At 48.9% G+C, this 20,741-nt stretch overlaps 1 protein-coding gene across 1 annotated transcript in view; it reads left to right on the forward strand.

Annotated features, from left to right (window-relative positions):
• The window catches only part of LOC138267038 (uncharacterized), a 252,245-nt gene that overhangs the window by 185,984 nt on the left and 45,520 nt on the right, over positions 1 to 20,741 (forward strand). The window contains exon 23 of the mRNA XM_069215886.1: positions 18,388 to 18,791. Within this exon, the coding sequence (XP_069071987.1) occupies positions 18,388 to 18,791 (404 nt within the window). The remainder of the gene's footprint in view (positions 1 to 18,387; positions 18,792 to 20,741) is intronic.

Below are 20,741 nucleotides of genomic sequence, written 5' to 3' on the forward strand. Positions count from 1 at the left end.
AATACCTTAGACATTGTAAGTGCAGGGTAGCCATAAGAGTATATGGTCTGGGAGTCTGTTTCACACGAACTCCACAGCACCATAATGGCTATACTGAAAACTGGGAAGTTTGGTATCAAACTTCTCAGCACAATAAATGCACACTGATGCCAGTGTACATTTTATTGTGAAATACACCCCAGAGGGCACCTTAGAGGTGCCCCCTGAAACCTTAACCGACTATCTGTGTAGGCTGACTAGTTCCAGCAGCCTGCCACAACCAAGACATGTTGCTGGCCCCATGGGGAGAGTGCCTTTGTCACTCTGAGGCCAGTAACAAAGCCTGCACTGGGTGGAGATGCTAACACCTCCCCCAGGCAGGAGCGGTCACACCTGGCGGTGAGCCTCAAAGGCTCACCCCTTTGTGCCAGCACCGCAGGACACTCCAGCTAGTGGAGTTGCCCGTCCCCTCCGGCCACGGCCCCCACTTTTGGCGGCAAGGCTGAAGAACATAATGAGAATAACAAGGAGGAGTCACTGGCCAGTCAGGACAGCCCCTAAGGTGTCCTGAGCTGAAGTGACTCTAACTTTTAGAAATCCTCCATCTTGCAGATGGAGGATTCCCCCAATAGGATTAGGGATGTGACCCCCTCCCCTTGGGAGGAGGCACAAAGAGGGTGTACCCACCCTCAGGGCTAGTAGCCATTGGCTACTAACCCCCCAGACCTAAACACGCCCTTAAATTTAGTATTTAAGGGCTCCCCTGAACCTAAGAATTTAGATTCCTGCAACTTACCGAAGAAGAAGACTGCTGAGCTGAAAACCCCTGCAGAAGAAGAAAGAAGACACCAACTGCTTTGGCCCCAGTCCTACCGGCCTGTCTCCTGCCTTCTAAAGAACCCTGCTCCAGCGACGCTTTCTCCAGGACCAGCGACCTCTGAATCCTCAGAGGACTGCCCTGCTTCCAAGAGACCAAGAAACTCCCGAGGACAGCGGCACTGCTCCAAAAGAACTGCAACTTTGTTTCAAGGAGCAGATTTAAAGACCCCTGCAACTCCCCGCAAGAAGCGTGAGACTTGCAACACTGCACCCGGCGACCCCGACTCGACTGGTGGAGGACCAACACCTCAGGGAGGACCCTCCGGCGACTCCGAGACCGTGAGTAACCAAAGTTGTCCCCCCTGAGCCCCCACAGCGACGCCTGCAGGGGGAATCCCGAGGCTCCCCCTGACCGCGACTGCCTGAACCTAAAGTCCCGACGGCTGGAAAAGACCCTGCACCCGCAGCCCCCAGCACCTGAAGGAACAGAACTTCTGTGCAGGAGTGACCCCCAGGAGGCCCTCTCCCTTGTCCAGGTGGTGGCTACCCCGAGGAGCCCCCCCCCCCCCTTGCCTGCCTGCAACGCTGAAGAGATCCCTTGATCTCTCATTGAAAACCATTGGAAACCCGACGCGTGTTTGCACACTGCACCCGGCCGCCCCCGCGCTGCTGAGGGTGTACTTTTTGTGCTGACTTGTGTGTCCCCCGGTGCCCTACAAAACCCCCCTGGTCTGCCCTCCGAAGACGCGGGTACTTACCTGCTGGCAGACCGGAACCAAGGCACCCCCTTCTCTCCATTGAAGCCTATGCGTTTTGGGCACCTCTTTGACCTCTGCACCTGACCGGCCCTGAGCTGCTGGTGTGGTAACTTTGGGGTTGCTCTGAACCCCCAACAGTGGGCTTCCTTGGACCCAAACCTGAGACTTGTAAGTGATTTACTTACCTGACAAAAACTAACAAAAACTTACCTCCCCAGGAACTGTGAAAATTGCACTGTGTCCACTTTTAAAACAGCTTATTGTGTTTTATGTAAAAAGTATACCTGCTAATGTAATGATTCAAAGTTCCTAAAGTACTTACCTGCAATACCTTTCAAATGAGATATTACATGTAGAAATTGAACCTGTGGTTCTTAAAATAAACTAAGAAAATATATTTTTCTATAACAAAACCTATTGGCTTGGATTTGCCTCTGAGTGTGTGTTCCTCATTTATTGCCTGTGTGTGTACAACAAATGCTTAACACTACTCCTTTGATAAGCCTACTGCTCGACCACACTACCACAAAATAGAGCATTAGTATTATCTCTTTTTGCCACTATCTTACCTCTAAGGGGAACCCTTGGACTCTGTGCATGCCATTCCTTACTTTGAAATAGCACATACAGAGCCAACTTCCTACAGTCAGTGTTGCAGGATTATAGGAGTATAGGAGGAGGTTCCCAGCTACAGCAGAGGATCCACCACCAACTTCTGTTATGCCAAGGAGCGTACCTCCAGCTACTCCTAGGATGACTCCTCATTCTGTGGTAGTTGCTCCCCCTGGAGATGATGTTTCGACATCTGGGGAAGAGGAGGAAGAAGGTGAAATATCAACACCACAGCATCCTACTGAGGAATGGGATTACTACCTAGCCCCAACTCCTTCTCCGCCACCTCCTCGCCCTTCAGATACTCCAACGGAGGATATAGGTGGTTTTCACAATTTAATGGATAGGGTGGCCGCACGTTTCCACCTGCCAACATCTGTCTCGCAGTCTGAATGCTTCCTCCATGATTTTAAAGAGCGAGCAAGGAAGTCTGTAAGGGCCATCACTATCATTGACTTCATATGGAGCGAGGGTATCAAGATCATGCACAACCCGTCAACAGTTCCACCAGTGCCACAAAAACTCAACAAGAAACATAAAGCAACTCCCAACTCTCCGGCATGTTTGACTGGCCATCCAAAGCCAGACTGTCATCTCTCAAGCGACTCAAAGGCGTTCCAAGAACCAGTCAGCGCCTATATCTACTCTGCCGGATTGAGAAGGAAGGAGATTAGATAACGTGGGTAAGAGATTCTCGTCCATGTCAGCCATAACTGTTCGGGTAGCAAATTCCTTAGCGATCTTGGGTCGATACGAACAATAAATGTGGTCGGATATGCAGGGTTTCATGGACCTCATCCCGGAAAGCAAACAAGTAGAGGCACAGAAGATCCTCCAATAAGGAGAGCGTACGCCTGAAGAGATGATTGACTACACCCTAGATATAGCCTCCACCGGCTTTTGTCAACTGGCTGGTGCTGTGGCATCACGCCAACAGGTGTAAAGAAATGGCTCCCTGTTGCAGTTACCCCCCACTTTTTGCCTGATACTGATGCTGACTTGACTGAGAAGTGTGCTGGGACCCTGCTAACCAGGCCCCAGCACCAGTGTTCTTTCACCCAAAATGTACAGTTGTCTCCACAATTGGTACAACCCTGGCACCCAGGTAAGTCCCTTGTAACTGGTACCATGGGCCCTCTTGCCAGGGAATGTCTCTAAGGGCTGCAGCAAGTCTTATGCCACCCTAGGGACCCCTCACTCAGCACAGACACACTGCTTGCCAGCTTGTGTGTGCTGGTGGGGAGAAAATGACTACGTCGACATGGCACTCCCCTCAGGGTGCCATGCCAACCTCCCACTGCCTGTGGCATAGGTAAGTCACCCCTCTAGCAGGCCTCACAGCCCTAAGGCAGGGTGCACTATACCACAGGTGAGGGCATAGGTGCATGAGCACTATGCCCCTACAGTGTCTAAGCAAAACCTTAGACATTGTAAGTGCAGGGTAGCCATAAGAGTATATGGTCTGGGAGTCTGTCAAAAACAAACTCCACAGCTCCATAATGTCTACACTGAATACTGGGAAGTTTGGTACCAAACTTCTCAGAATAATAAACCCACATTGATGCCAGTGTTGGATTTATGAAAAAATGAACAGAGAGGGCATCTTAGAGATGCCCCCTGTATTTTACCCACTTGTTCAGTGCAGGACTGACTGGTCTGTGCCAGCCTGCTGCTGAGAGATGAGTTTCTGACTCCAGGTGGCGAGGGCCTTTGTGCTCTCTGAGGACAGAAACAAAAGCCTGCTCTGGGTGGAGGTGCTTTACACCTTCCCCCCTGCAGGAACTGTAACACCTAGCAGTGAGCCTCAAAGGCTCAGGCTTCGTGTTACAATGCCCCAGGGCACTCCAGCTAGTGGAGATGCGCGCCCCCTGGACACAGCCCCCACTTTTGGCGGCAAGTCCAGGAGAGATGATGAGAAAAACAAGGAGTCGTCACTGGCCAGTCAGGACAGCCCCTAAGGTGTCCTGAGCTGAGGTGACTGACTTTTAGAAATCCTCCATCTTGCAGATGGAGGATTCCCCCAATAGGATTAGGGATGTGCCCCCCTCCCCTCAGGGAGGAGGCACAAAGAGGGTGTAGCCACCCTCAGGGCTAGTAGCCATTGGCTACTGCCCTCCCAGACCTAAACACACCCCTAAATTCAGTATTTAGGGGCTCCCCAGAACCTAGGAAACTAGATTCCTGCAACCTAAGAAGAAGACTGCTAAGCTGAAAAACCCTGCAGAGAAGACGGAGACACCAACTGCTTTGGCCCCAGCTCTACCGGCCTGTCTCCCTTCCTTCTAAAGACACTGCTCCAGCGACGCTTTCCCCAGGGACCAGCGACCTCTGAATCCTCAGAGGACTGCCCTGCTCTAGAAGGACCAAGAACTCCCGAGGACAGCGGCTCTGTTCACCCAAGACTGCAACTTTGTTTCCAAAGGAGCAACTTTAAAACAACTGCGTTTCCTGCCGGAAGCGTGAGACTTGCTACTCTGCACCCGACGCCCACGGCTCGACTTGTGCAGAACAAACACTTCAGGGAGGACTCCCCGGTGACTGCGAGACCGTGAGTAGCCAGAGTTGCCCCCACAGTGACGCCTGCAGAGGGAATCCCGAGGCTCCCCCTGACCACGACTGCCTGTCTCCCAGATCCCGACGCCTGGTAAAGCCTCTGCACCTGCAGCCCCAGGACCTAAAAGATCAGAACTCAAGTGCAGGAGTGACCCCCAGGAGGCCCTCTTCCTTGCCCAGGTGGGGGCTACCCCGAGGAGCGCCTCCCCCACCCCCCCTCGCCTGCCTGCTTCACTGAAGAGACCCCTTGGTCTCCCATTGATTTCCATTGGAAACCCGACGCGTGTTTGCACACTGCACCCGACCGCCCCGTGCTGCTTAGGGTGTACTTTCTGTGCTAACTTGTGACTCCCCTGGTGCCCTACAAAACCCCCCTGGTCTGCCCTCTGAAGACGCGGGTACTTACCTGCTGCCAGACTGGAACCGGGGCTCCCCCTTCTCCATTGAAGCCTGTGTGTTTTGGGCACCACTTTGACCTCTGCACCTGACCGGCCCTGAGCTGCTGGTGTGGTAACTTTGGGGTTGCTCTGAACCCCCAACGGTGGGCTACCTTGGACCCAAACTTGAACCCCGTAGGTGGTTTACTTACCTGCAAAAACTAACAAACTCTTACTCCCCCCAGGAACTGTTGAAAATTGCACTGTCTAGTTTTAAAATAGCTATATGTGATTTATGTGAAGACTGCATATGCTATTTTGATTATTCAAAGTTCCTAAAGTACCTACCTGCAATACCTTTCATTTGAAGTATTACATGTAAAATTTGAACCTGTGGTTCTTAAAATAAACTAAGAAAATATATTTTTCTATACAAAAACCTATTGGCTGGATTTGCCTCTGAGTGTGTGTTCCTCATTTATTGCCTGTGTGTGTACAACAAATGCTTAACACTACTCCTTGGATAAGCCTACTGCTCGACCACACTACCACAAAATAGAGCATTAGTATTATCTCTTTTTGCCACTATCTTACCTCTAAGGGGAACCCTTGGACTCTGCATGCTATTCCTTACTTTCAAATAGTGCATACAGAGTCAACTTCCTACAACAGGGTTGGCTGAAAGCCACGTCTTTCAGACCGGAGGTGCAGTCCAGAATTCTTGACATCCTATACGATGGAGAATCTCTCTTCGACAAGCCATGTGGACAGCGCATTGCAGGCCATCAAGGCTGACACAGATACTACTAAGTCCCTAGGTACTTTGCAGTACCGGAAACAGCTCTTTCGGGGTGCAAGAGGAAGGGGATTTACCTCATTTCAAGGTTCCTATCACAGGCAGTATCAACAGCCCCAATATAGACCAACCTATCAGCAGCAGTATAGACAACCATTCACTGCCTCATAAGCCAGATAGGGAGGAAGAAGAAAACAGGTTCCCAAACCCGGGATCAACTTAGAAAACAATGATCATTATCAGGCGCCAGCTATCTTTCCCCACTATTTACAGAATCACCAAGTGGGAGCGAACATCTCCAATTACATCCAGAATTGGAAAAGCATATGTAGGAAGTTGGCTCTGTATGTGCTATTTCAAAGTGGGGAATAGCATGCACAGAGTCCAAGGGTTCCCCTTAGAGGTAAAATAGTGGTAAAAATAGATAATACTAATGCTCTATTTTGTGGTAGTGTGGTCGAGCAGTAGGCTTATCCAAGGAGTAGTGTTAAGCATTTGTTGTACATACACATAGACAATAAATGAGGTACACACACTCAGAGACAAATCCAGCCAATAGGTTTTTATATAGAAAAATATCTTTTCTTAGTTTATTTTAAGAACCACAGGTTCAAATTCTACATGTAATATCTCATTCGAAAGGTATTGCAGGTAAGTACTTTAGGAACTTCAAATCATCAAAATTGCATGTATACTTTTCAAGTTATTCACAAATAGCTGTTTTAAAAGTGGACACTTAGTGCAATTTTCACAGTTCCTAGGGGAGGTAAGTATTTGTTAGGTTAACCAGGTAAGTAAGACACTTACAGGGCTTAGTTCTTGGTCCAAGGTAGCCCACCGTTGGTGGTTCAGAGCAACCCCAAAGTCACCACACCAGCAGCTCAGGGCCGGTCAGGTGCAGAGTTCAAAGTGGTGCCCAAAACACATAGGCTAGAATGGAGAGAAGGGGGTGCCCCGGTTCCGGTCTGCTTGCAGGTAAGTACCCGCGTCTTCGGAGGGCAGACCAGGGGGGTTTTGTAGGGCACCGGGGGGGACACAAGTCCACACAGAAATTTCACCCTCAGCGGCGCGGGGGCGGCCGGGTGCAGTGTAGAAACAAGCGTCGGGTTCGCAATGTTAGTCTATGAGAGATCTCGGGATCTCTTCAGCGCTGCAGGCAGGCAAGGGGGGGATTCCTCGGGGAAACCTCCACTTGGGCAAGGGAGAGGGACTCCTGGGGGTCACTTCTCCAGTGAAAGTCCGGTCCTTCAGGTCCTGGGGGCTGCGGGTGCAGGGTCTCTCCCAGGCGTCGGGACTTTAGGTTCAAAGAGTCGCGGTCAGGGGAAGCCTCGGGATTCCCTCTGCAGGCGGCGCTGTGGGGGCTCAGGGGGGACAGGTTTTGGTACTCACAGTATCAGAGTAGTCCTGGGGTCCCTCCTGAGGTGTTGGATCGCCACCAGCCGAGTCGGGGTCGCCGGGTGCAGTGTTGCAAGTCTCACGCTTCTTGCGGGGAGCTTACAGGGTTCTTTAAAGCTGCTGGAAACAAAGTTGCAGCTTTTCTTGGAGCAGGTCCGCTGTCCTCGGGAGTTTCTTGTCTTTTCGAAGCAGGGGCAGTCCTCAGAGGATGTCGAGGTCGCTGGTCCCTTTGGAAGGCGTCGCTGGAGCAGGGTCTTTGGAAGGCAGGAGACAGGCAGGTGAGTTTCTGGAGCCAAGGCAGTTGTCGTCTTCTGGTCTTCCGCTGCAGGGGTTTTCAGCTGGGCAGTCCTTCTTCTTGTAGTTGCAGGAATCTAATTTTCTAGGGTTCAGGGTAGCCCTTAAATACTAAATTTAAGGGCGTGTTTAGGTCTGGGGGGTTAGTAGCCAATGGCTACTAGCCCTGAGGGTGGGTACACCCTCTTTGTGCCTCCTCCCAAGGGGAGGGGGTCACAATCCTAACCCTATTGGGGGAATCCTCCATCGGCAAGATGGAGGATTTCTAAAAGTCAGAGTCACCTCAGCTCAGGACACCTTAGGGGCTGTCCTGACTGGCCAGTGACTCCTCCTTGTTTTTCTCATTATTTTCTCCGGCCTTGCCGCCAAAAGTGGGGCCTGGCCGGAGGGGGCGGGCAACTCCACTAGCTGGAGTGTCCTGCTGGGTTGGCACAAAGGAGGTGAGCCTTTGAGGCTCACCGCCAGGTGTGACAATTCCTGCCTGGGGGAGGTATTAGCATCTCCACCCAGTGCAGGCTTTGTTACTGGCCTCAGAGTGACAAAGGCACTCTCCCCATGGGGCCAGCAACATGTCTCGGTTTGTGGCAGGCTGCTAAAACTAGTCAGCCTACACAGATAGTCGGTTAAGTTTCAGGGGGCACCTCTAAGGTGCCCTCTGGGGTGTATTTTACAATAAAATGTACACTGGCATCAGTGTGCATTTATTGTGCTGAGAAGTTTGATACCAAACTTCCCAGTTTTCAGTGTAGCCATTATGGTGCTGTGGAGTTCGTGTTTGACAAACTCCCAGACCATATACTCTTATGGCTACCCTGCACTTACAATGTCTAAGGTTTTGTTTAGACACTGTAGGGGTACCATGCTCATGCACTGGTACCCTCACCTATGGTATAGTCCACCCTGCCTTAGGGCTGTAAGGCCTGCTAGAGGGGTGTCTTACCTATACTGCATAGGCAGTGAGAGGCTGGCATGGCACCCTGAGGGGAGTGCCATGTCGACTTACTCGTTTTGTCCTCACTAGCACACACAAGCTGGCAAGCAGGGTGTCTGTGCTGAGTGAGAGGTCTCCAGGGTGGCATAAGACATGCTGCAGCCCTTAGAGACCTTCCTTGGCATCAGGGCCCTTGGTACTAGAAGTACCAGTTACAAGGGACTTATCTGGATGCCAGGGTCTGCCAATTGTGGATACAAAAGTACAGGTTAGGGAAAGAACACTGGTGCTGGGGCCTGGTTAGCAGGCCTCAGCACACTTTCAATTGTAAACATAGCATCAGCAAAGGCAAAAAGTCAGGGGGCAACCATGCCAAGGAGGCATTTCCTTACAGCATAAAATCAGCAAATGGGTGCTTGATATAGTGGCACAAGGTCATACCTTGGAATTTATACAAAAACTACTGTAACATCCACCAGGAACATCCAAACCGTTCCATCTTCGCTTGCTTCAGCAGGAGGTGTTTCTAATGCTCGCCAAGGGAGCGATAGAAGAGGTTCCGGTTCAGCAAATAGGACTTTGGTTCTGTTCCCGGTTCTTTCTAATAAAGAAGAGGTCAGGGGAATGGAGACCGATCCTAGATCACGCTGTCGGATATCCTACACCTTCTGAATCCTGGAGACTTGGACAACAATGGATATTCAGGATACTTATTTCCGCGTACCCATACATCAAAAACATCGCAAGTATCTCCGCTTTACTGTGGCCGGTGCCCATTATCAATTCAAAGTTCTCCCATTCGGTCTGAAGTCAGCTTCACGAATTTTCACAAAATGTCTTGCCCCAGTCTCAGGTTTTCTCCGCAACAGGGGTTTTCAGGTGTTTCCATACCTGGACAACTGGCTCATAAAAGCTCCTTCATCACTACTAGCGCCCAGGGCTACAAACGCCTGTGTAGAATTATTTCGCCGTTTGGGACTCACAGTAAACTTCCAGAAGTCAGTCATCCTTCCCTCACGCAGGGTAGTCTTTTTGGTTGCAGAACTCGACACCATCAAAAACAAGGCATACTTCACTCCGGCACAGCAGCAGAAACTAACCAACTTGGCTGTCCGTATTTCCAGGCATGATTTCCTCAGCCATCCTCCTTGTTCATCTAGCAAGGTTGAGAATGAGACCTGTGCAAGAGGAGTTACAGCCTCAATGGACCCAGTCACAAGGATCCTTCGACGACTCAATAAGTGTTACACCAAGAATGCTGCAGGCTTTGCGATGGTCTGAGGTCAACCATCTCTCTCAAGGGCTCACCTTTCTAACGCCAATAACAGATTTTATCATCACGACAGACGCTTCCTTGGAAGGCTGGGGAGGCCATTTACAGGACGTGCATTCAGGGAAGATGGTCAGATGCGCAGAAGGGAATGTACATAAAACTGTTAAAATTAAAGACGATCCACCTCACGCTCAAGGCTTTTCTTCCACGCATTGCAGGGTCATCAGTGTTGGTCCTGACGGACAACAAAAAAAAGCATGTTTTATATCAACAAGCAGGGAGGAACAAGATCCCTTTCCCTCTCAGGGGAAGCTCAATTTCTTTGGGACTGGCTCACACTACACAATATTTGCCTCAGGTTGGAGCACCTGGCAGCTGTCAACCATGTCCTGGGGGGGGGGGGGGTTGTCTCTCTCAGCAGGACGGATGACAACTGCTGTGAGTGGGAACTTAACCAGAAGGTACTGGATGGCCTCTTCCAATGCTGAGGACAACCTACCCTAGATTTGTTTGCCATCAATCAGAACGCCAAATGCCAATTCTACATCAGTCAATACCCACTGCCGGGGTGGTTGGGAAATGCTCTTTCGATGAGATGGTCCGTGATCTTTGCGCGCGCGCACACACACACACACACACACACACACACACACACACCCCTGCCCTCCCCCCCCCCCCGAGGAAGATGAAGTTGGAGGGCTGCAGGATCTTACTCATAGTGCCCAGGTGGTGGCCCAGGCAGTATTAGTACACGGAACTCCTGTCCTTTGCCAATCCCATGCACCTTTCCTGCAACCACGACCTTCTCACGAAGACTCAGGGTCAAATTATTCATCTGGATCCTACATCTGTGCAATTGCAAGCTTGGCTCCTGAGTTCTGAGAGTTCCAGGGTATGAACATTGACCAAGAATGCAGACGGATTTTATTTAGGGCACGAGCGGAGAGTACAAATAAGACTTACAAGGTCAAATGGAAGAGATTTTGTGTCTGGTGCTCTCAGAACAAGTTCCACCATTTACAGATTAAGCCGGAACAAACTCTCTTGTATCTTCTCACCCTCTCAAAGGCTGGTTTATGCCATGCATCAGTTAAGATCCATTTGGCAGCTATAGCCTCCTATAAATGCTCTGCTGATATGCCTTTACTCGGCTCATCCAGGATTATTAAACAGATCATGAAAGGCCTCTTCCGCACGTTCCCTCCGGTGCGTCCACCTCTGCCAGAGTGGCATCTGAATGTAGTCCTGTCCCAGCTAATGAAATCTCTGTTCGAACCCATTCACAGAGCTGAGCTCAAGTACATCACATGGAAAGTGGCAACTCTGCTTGCTCTTACACCAGGAGAGTCAGCGATATACAGGCCTTTACTTCTAAGGAACCTTTTCTGATTTTTTTTGGATGACTTTGTCCTGCTCAGGACTAACCTCAGGTACATTCCTAAAGTGCCATCATCATTTCACCTGAATGAGCCTGTAATACTACGAACCTTTTTCCCAAATCCGCCTACAATCGCAGAAAAGACTCTGCATTCCTTGGACATCAAGAGATGCCTCAAATTTTAACTCCAAAGTACCAAGCAGATAAGGAAGACAGATCAGCTGTTGGTATCTTATGCTCATGGACGGCAAGGGGCAGGGGTCACTAAGGCCACCATAGCCCGGTGGATTGCATCTACAATTCAGTTTTGCCACACGAAAGCAGGAAAACCGTTGACTAAGCGCCCGAGAGCGCACTCCACAAGAGCAGTCTCCACATTGGCTGCTCTGTTTCCAGGGCATTGCTCTGGATAAAATATGTCCGGCTGCGACGTGGAAGACTACACACTCCTTTACGCAGCACTAGTGTTTGGAGTTGTCACAAAGAACTGACTCTCTAGTTGGACAGGCTGTCTTAAGTCATCTCTTTCGCTAAGGTGAGCTCTTTCCTTTATTATGTAGACAATTCTATATGCAATACTCTATAGTTGCTATGCAATATGGTTGACTTACTTTTTATATATGTATATGTTCGATGGCATCTGTCGCTGTAGATACGCATGTTCTGCAATAGCTCGCCATCTGGTGTTGGGCCGGAGTGTTACAAGTTGTTTTTCTTCGAAGAAGTCTTTCGAGTCACGGGACCGAGTGACTCCTCCTTTTGTCTCCATTGCGCATGGGCGTCGACTCCATCTTCGATTGTTTTTTTTCCGCCATCGGGTTCGGACGTGTTCCTGTCGCTCCGAGTTTCGGAACAGAAAAAATAGTTAATTTCGGAAGATTTTCGTCGGTATTGTTGCGTTCGGGATCGGCGTACTTACATTCAACACCGCATCGAAGATCGAAGAGCTCCGGTGCCCTTCGGGGTAGTTTTTCGATCCTCCGTCGGGGCCTGGTCGGCCCGACCGCGTGCTGAGGAACGCCGATGGAACGGACCCCTTTCCGTTTCTGCCCCAAATGCCACAATAAATACCCCTACACAGACCAACACTTGGTCTGCAACCTGTGCCTGTCACCTGAGCACAGCGAAGACACCTGCGAGGCCTGTCGTGCGTTCCGGTCCCGAAAAACACTCCGAGACCGTCGAGCCAGAAGACTTCAAATGGCGTCCGCACCGACAGCCCGACGGGAGTTCGAGGAACAGGAAGAGGAAGGTACCTTCTCGATCCAAGACTCAGACTCCGAAGGATTCGACGATACACAAACCGTGAGTAAGACGTCGAAAACCACACAAAGAAACATTTACAAGGCCCAGGGGACGCCACTGCCACCAGGCCATGGCTCAACCCATAAAATCGGTGACCGACCGTCGGCACCGAAAAAGGCCCAAACGGTGCCGAGATCGTCCGACTCCGGTCGAGACACCGGCACGCAGCCTTCTCGGGACCGAGAAAGTGCTGGAGACAAGCCTCGACACCGAGATGCCGGTGTGGACACGGCTCGACGCCGAGACAGCGGCACCGAACCAGATCGACGCCGAGAGGTTTCGGCCCCGAAAAGAAAAAAAGTCACCTCGGAGCCGAAAAAACACGCAGACAAAGTTTCCATGCCGAAACAAACTGCAAACGACCCAGCTTCAGGCTCTTATACAGAAGAGCACTCGCTAACCTCCCAAATGCAGAAGCATAGGTTTGAGGAAGAGCTACAAGCAACTGATGCGGACCATACGCAAAAGCGTATCTTCATTCAGCAGGGGACAGGAAAAATAAGCACCCTTCCCCCCATTAGGAGAAAGAGAAGGTTGGAGTTCCAGACGGAACAAGCACCACAACCAAAAGTGGTGAAAAGAGTTACACCACCACCCTCTCCTCCGCCCGTGATTAACGTTTCACCAGCACAAACGCCATCACACTCCCCAGCTCACACCACCATGAGCCAGGGTGACCAAGACCAGGACGCATGGGACCTATACGACGCCCCAGTGTCAGATAACAGCCCAGAGGCATACCCTACAAAACCATCTCCACCAGAAGACAGCACCGCGTACTCTCAGGTGGTGGCTAGAGCAGCACAATTTCACAACGTAAGCCTCCACTCAGAACAGGTCGAGGATGATTTCTTGTTCAACACACTCTCCTCCACCCACAGCTCCTACCAAAGCCTGCCTATGCTCCCTGGTATGCTCCGGCACGCAAAAGACATATTTAAGGACCCGGTCAAAAGTAGGGCAATCACACCAAGGGTGGAAAAAAAGTATAAGCCGCCTCCTACGGACCCGGCTTTCATCACAACACAGCTGCCACCAGACTCTGTTGTTGTAGGAGCAGCTAGGAAAAGGGCCAACTCTCACACATCTGGAGATGCACCACCCCCAGATAAAGAAAGCCGCAAGTTTGATGCAGCTGGTAAGAGAGTCGCAGCACAAGCTGCAAACCAGTGGCGCATCGCGAACTCCCAGGCACTACTTGCGCGCTATGACAGAGCCCACTGGGACGAGATGCAACATCTCATTGAACATCTGCCCAAAGACTTCCAAAATAGGGCAAAACAAGTGGTTGAGGAGGGACAGGCCATCTCCAACAACCAGATCCGCTCCTCCATGGACGCTGCAGATACAGCTGCACGGACAATTCATACATCTGTAACTATCAGAAGGCATGCATGGCTCCGAACGTCTGGATTTAAACCAGAGATTCAACAAGCAGTTCTCAATATGCCTTTTAAGGAAAAAGAACTGTTCGGTCCAGAAGTGGACACAGCGATTGAGAAACTCAAAAAAGATACGGACACTGCCAAAGCCATGGGCGCACTCTACTCCCCGCAGAGCAGAGGGAATTACAGCTCATTCCGTAAAACGCCCTTTCGAGGGGGGTTTCGGGGTCAAAGCACACAAGCCAGCACCTCACAAGCCACACCGTCCAGTTACCAAGGACAGTATAGAGGAGGTTTTCGGGGACAATATAGAGGAGGGCAATTCCCTAGAAATAGAGGAAGATTCCAAAGCCCCAAAACCCCTACTACTAAACAGTGACTCACATGTCACTCACCCCCTCCACACAACACCAGTGGGGGGACGAATAGGCCATTATTACAGAGCATGGGAGAAAATCACTACAGACACTTGGGTTCTAGCAATTATCCAACATGGTTACTGCATAGAATTTCTACAGTTCCCTCCAAACATACCACCAAAAGCACAAAATTTAACAACACACCATTCCAATCTCCTAGAGATAGAAGTGCAGGCACTATTGCAAAAGAATGCAATCGAATTAGTGCCAAACACACAAATAAACACAGGAGTTTACTCACTGTACTTTCTGATACCAAAGAAGGACAAAACACTAAGACCAATCCTAGACCTCAGAGTAGTCAACACTTTCGTCAAATCAGACCACTTCCACATGGTCACACTACAAGAAGTATTGCCATTGCTAAAGCTGCACGACTACATGGCAACTTTAGACCTCAAGGATGCTTATTTCCATATACCAATACACCCATCGCACAGGAAATACCTAAGGTTTGTATTCAAAGGAATACATTACCAATTCAAGGTACTGCCTTTCGGATTAACAACCGCACCAAGGGTCTTTACCAAATGTCTAGCGGTAGTCGCTGCACACATCAGAAGGCAGCAAATACATGTGTTCCCATATCTAGACGACTGGCTAATCAAGGCCCATTCGTTAATAGAGTGCTCAAATCACACAAATCAGATCATACAAACCCTCTTCAAACTAGGGTTCACCGTCAATTTCACAAAATCCAAAATTCTGCCACGCAAGGTACAACAATACCTGGGAGCCATAATAGACACATCAAAAGGAGTAGCCACTCCAAGTCCACAAAGAATTCAAAATTTCAACACCATCATACAACGCATGTATCCAACACAAAAGATACAAGCAAAGATGGTATTACAACTCCTAGGCATGATGTCATCATGCATAGCCATTGTCCCAAACGCAAGACTGCACATGAGGCCCTTACAACAATGCCTAGCATCACAGTGGTCTCAAGCACAGGGTCACCTTCTAGATCTGGTGTTAATAGACCGCCAAACTTACCTCTCGCTTCTGTGGTGGAACAACATAAATTTAAACAAGGGGCGGCCTTTCCAAGACCCAGTGCCACAATACGTAATAACAACAGATGCTTCCATGACAGGGTGGGGAGCACACCTCGATCAACACAGCATACAAGGACAATGGAACGTACATCAAACAAAACTGCATATCAATCACCTAGAACTTCTTGCAGTTTTTCAAGCACTAAAAGCTTTCCAACCAATAATAGTTCACAAATACATTCTCGTCAAAACAGACAACATGACAACAATGTATTATCTAAACAAGCAGGGAGGGACGCACTCCACGCAGTTAAGCCTGTTAGCACAAAAAATTTGGCATTGGGCAATTCACAACCAGATTCGCCTAATTGCACAGTTTATACCAGGGATACAAAATCAACTCGCAGACAATCTCTCTCGAAATCACCAACAGGTCCACGAATGGGAAATTCACCCCCAAATACTGAACACTTATTTCAAACTCTGGGGAACACCTCAGATAGACTTGTTTGCGACAAGGGAGAACGCAAAATGCCAAAACTTCGCATCCAGATACCCACACAAACAATCCCAAGGCAATGCCCTATGGATGAACTGGTCAGGGATATTTGCTTACGCTTTTCCTCCTCTCCCTCTCCTTCCTTACCTGGTAAACAAACTCAGTCAAAACAAACTCAAACTCATATTGATAGCACCAACTTGGGCAAGGCAACCCTGGTACACAACGCTGCTAGACCTATCAGTGGTACCCTGCATCAAATTGCCCAACAGGCCAGATCTGTTGACACAGCACAACCAAAATATCAGACACCCAGATCCAGCATCGCTGAATCTAGCAATCTGGCTCCTGAAATCCTAGAATTCGGGCACTTACAACTTACCCAAGAATGTATGGAAGTCATAAAACAAGCAAGAAGGCCATCCACCAGGCACTGCTATGCAAGTAAATGGAAGAGGTTTGTTTGCTACTGCCATATTAATCAAATACAACCATTACACACAACTCCAGAACATGTAGTGGGTTACTTGCTTCACTTACAAAAATCTAACCTAGCTTTCTCTTCCATTAAGATTCACCTTGCAGCAATATCTGCATACCTGCAGACTACCTATTCAACTTCCCTATATAAAATACCAGTCATTAAAGCATTCATGGAGGGCCTTAGGAGAATTATACCACCAAGAACACTACCTGTTCCTTCATGGAACCTAAATGTTGTCCTAACTAGACTTATGGGTCCACCTTTTGAACCCATGCACTCCTGCAACATACAGTTCCTAACCTGGAAGGTGGCATTTCTCATCGCCATTACTTCCCTGAGAAGAGTAAGCGAGATTCAGGCGTTTACTATACAGGAACCTTTTATACAACTACACAAAAATAAGGTCGTCCTAAGGACCAATCCTAAATTTTTGCCAAAGGTTATTTCACCGTTCCATCTAAATCAAACAGTGGAACTTCCGGTGTTCTTTCCACAGCCAGATACTGTAGCTGAAAGGGCACTACATACATTAGATGTCAAAAGAGCATTAATGTATTACATTGACAGAACAAAGAACATCAGAAAGACTAAACAGCTCTTTATTGCATTTCAAAAACCTCATGCAGGAAACCCAATTTCAAAACAAGGTATCGCCAGATGGATAGTTAAATGCATCCAAATCTGCTACCTTAAAGCTAAACGACAGCTGCCCATTACACCAAGGGCACACTCAATCAGAAAGAAAGGTGCTACCATGGCCTTTCTAGGAAACATCCCAATGCAAGAAATATGTAAGGCAGCCACATGGTCTACGCCTCACACATTCACCAAGCACTACTGTGTAGACGTGTTATCCGCACAACAAGCCACAGTAGGTCAAGCTGTATTAAGGACATTATTTCAGACTACTTCCACTCCTACAGGCTGATCCACCGCTTTTGGGGAAATAACTGCTTACTAGTCTATTGCAGAACATGCGTATCTACAGCGACAGATGCCATCGAACTGAAAATGTCACTTACCCAGTGTACATCTGTTCGTGGCATCAGTCGCAGTAGATTCGCATGTGCCCACCCGCCTCCCCGGGAGCCTGTAGCAGTTTGGAAGTTACCTTCAATTATTTATATATGTATCATCTCAACCTTAAATAAGTGCATACTTAGTCACTCCATTGCATGGGCACTATTACTACAATTCAACTCCTACCTCACCCTCTGCGGGGAAAAACAATCGAAGATGGAGTCGACGCCCATGCGCAATGGAGACAAAAGGAGGAGTCACTCGGTCCCGTGACTCGAAAGACTTCTTCGAAGAAAAACAACTTGTAACACTCCGGCCCAACACCAGATGGCGAGCTATTGCAGAACATGCGAATCTACTGCGACTGATGCCACGAACAGATGTACACTGGGTAAGTGACATTTTCATTATATATATATTTATATGTATATTGGTTTTATGCTCATAATACAAGATTTATAACCTTGTTATTTAGTAATATGTTTTAGAGGATTTCTATGCTCGCACCCACCATCCTTTGTGGGCTTGACGTTGATGAAGAGTACTGCTGGCTACTCGGGTTCAAGCATGTGAATTCATGAAAGATCCAATACTGGATAAGAAAACAAGTTACTTACCTGTAACTACAGTTATCCAGTATTGGTATCTTTCATAAATTCACATGCAACCCACCCTCCTCCCCTTAGAGGCTCGCATTTCCTCTCAGGTCATGGTTTTTACTCTTGTGCTAGAAAATCTGAGGGAAGGAGCTTCTCTGGAGTGTGTTCTAGAGGGTGCCTGATTGGCCAGCCGCCAGGTTTGGGTCCTTTTCACAAAAGGACTTAGGCTATATGAGTGATTTGCCACTATCTTACCTCTAAGGGGAACCCTTGGACTCTGTGCATGCTATTTCTCACTTTGAAATAACACATACAGAGCCAACTTCCTACAGAGAACATTTCCCCTTATCAGTTTTTGGAAAGTGTCACTTTTTGTATTTAAAACATGTTGTTAATGTTTGAAACCTATTGTACGTGTAGTTTGACGTTTCCAGATTTTGAAGGTCAGGTCCTATTCAAAGTGGTCTGTTAATGTAAGACTGATATTGACTGAGGTCTTTCTATTTTTAGGTTTTTGTTTGCTGAAAAGAGTAAGGAGTATAAGTATTATCAGAATAAACTGGCAGAATTACGGAAGCAGAAAAAAATTACAAAGGAGACTGAGATGCAAACAGAAAGAACAAAGACACCAGAAGACCTTGCTACTGAGTCTATGAGGGCGATAAGGTATGCTCGAAAGGCCCTAGAAATCAAGAGAAAACTAAAAAGGGGATTAGCTGAGTCAAGACGAAGGAAGGTGAAACGCTGGAACATAGGTACCCAGACTGTCCTCTCAGCTTCTCTGATGTTAAAGCTAAAAGCAAAACGTGGTTCACACCAGCGGAAGTCTGGCGACAAAAAGCCCACATCAGACTCTGCGTCTTCTAAAAGTAGAGCTCCAAAGAAGGAAACTGCAGATGCTGAAACACTTGGAGGTAGGCTCATTGAATTTGTTCTATATTCTTGTGCCTCGATATTGAGAGATTGATAATGCTGTTGTAATGCACCACGCATGCTCCTTTACAAATGGGTTGAGATTTCATTGATTCACTTGATTGCTTTCTCATATCCTTTTTATAGTCCTTTCACGTGTATTTGGAAGTTCTTACGAATTGACAACTATCTGCGTTAAGGAGTGAAATGTGTGACAAGGCTAGAAACGTTTAGTTATACACAGTACAGCGGAGAGGGCTTTTTACAGCTGTAAGGAAATGCCTCCTTGGCATGGTTGCCCCCTGACTTTTTGCCTTTGCTGATGCTATGTTTACAATTGAAAGTGTGCTGAGGCCTGCTAACCAGGCCCCAGCACCAGTGTTCTTTCCCTAACCTGTACTTTTGTATCCACAATTGGCAGACCCTGGCACCCAGATAAGTCCCTTGTAACTGGTACTTCTAGTACCAAGGGCCCTGATGCCAAGGAAGGTCTCTAAGGGCTGCAGCATGTCTTATGCCACCCTGGAGACCTCTCACTAAGCACAGACACTCTGCTTGCCAGCTTGTGTGTGCTAGTGAGGACAAAACGAGTAAGTCGACATGGCACTCCCCTCAGGGTGCCATGCCAGCCTCTCACTGCCTATGCAGTATAGGTAAGACACCCCTCTAGCAGGCCTTACAGCCCTAAGGCAGGGTGCCCTATACCATAGGTGAGGGTACCAGTGCATGAGCATGGTACCCCTACAGTGTCTAAACAAAACCTTAGACATTGTAAGTGCAGGGTAGCCATAAGAGTATATGGTCTGGGAGTTTGTCAAACACGAACTCCACAGCACCATAATGGCTACACTGAAAACTGGGAAGTTTGGTATCAAACTTCTCAGCACAATAAATGCACACTGATGCCAGTGTACATTTTATTGTAAAATACACCCCAGAGGGCACCTTAGAGGTGCCCCCTGAAACTTAACCGACTATCTGTGTAGGCTGACTAGTTCTAGCAGCCTGCCACAAACCGAGACATGTTGCTGGCCCCATGGGGAGAGTGCCTTTGTCACTCTGAGGCCAGTAACAAAGCCTGCACTGGGTGGAGATGCTAACACCTCCCCCAGGCAGGAATTGTCACACCTGGCGGTGAGCCTCAAAGGCTCACCTCCTTTGTGCCAACCCAGCAGGACACTCCAGCTAGTGGAGTTGCCCGCCCCCTCCGGCCAGGCCCCACTTTTGGCGGCAAGGCCGGAGAAAATAATGAGAAAAACAAGGAGGAGTCACTTGCCAGTCAGGACAGCCCCTAAGGTGTCCTGAGCTGAAGTGACTCTAACTTTTAGAAATCCTCCATCTTGCAGATGGAGGATTCCCCCAATAGGGTTAGGATTGTGACCCCCTCCCCTTGGGAGGAGGCACAAAGAGGGTGTACCCACCCTCAGGGCTAGTAGCCATTGGCTACTAACCCCCCAGACCTAAACACGCCCTTAAATTTAGTATTTAAGGGCTACCCTGAACCCTAGAAAATTAGATTCCTGCAACTACAAGAAGAAGGACTGCCCAGCTGAAAACCCCTGCAGCGGAAGACCAGAAGACGACAACTGCCTTGGCTCCAGAAACTCACCGGCCTGTCTCCTGCCTTCCAAAGATCCTGCTCCAGCGACGCCTTCCAAAGGGACCAGCGACCTCGACATCCTCTGAGGACTGCCCCTGCTTCGAAAAGACAAGAAACTCCCGAGGACAGCGGACCTGCTCCAAGAAAGGCTGCGACTCTGTTTCCAGCAGCTTTAAAGAACCCTGCAAGCTCCCCGCAAGAAGCGTGAGACTTGCAACACTGCACCCGGCGACCCCGACTCGGCTGGTGGAGATCCGACACCTCAGGCGGGACCCCAGGACTACTCTGATACTGTGAGTACCAAAACCTGTCCCCCCTGAGCCCCCACAGCGCCGCCTGCAGAGGGAATCCC

The sequence above is a fragment of the Pleurodeles waltl genome, chromosome 12, assembly GCF_031143425.1.
Source record: "Pleurodeles waltl isolate 20211129_DDA chromosome 12, aPleWal1.hap1.20221129, whole genome shotgun sequence".
NCBI classification, from domain to species: domain Eukaryota; kingdom Metazoa; phylum Chordata; class Amphibia; order Caudata; family Salamandridae; genus Pleurodeles; species Pleurodeles waltl.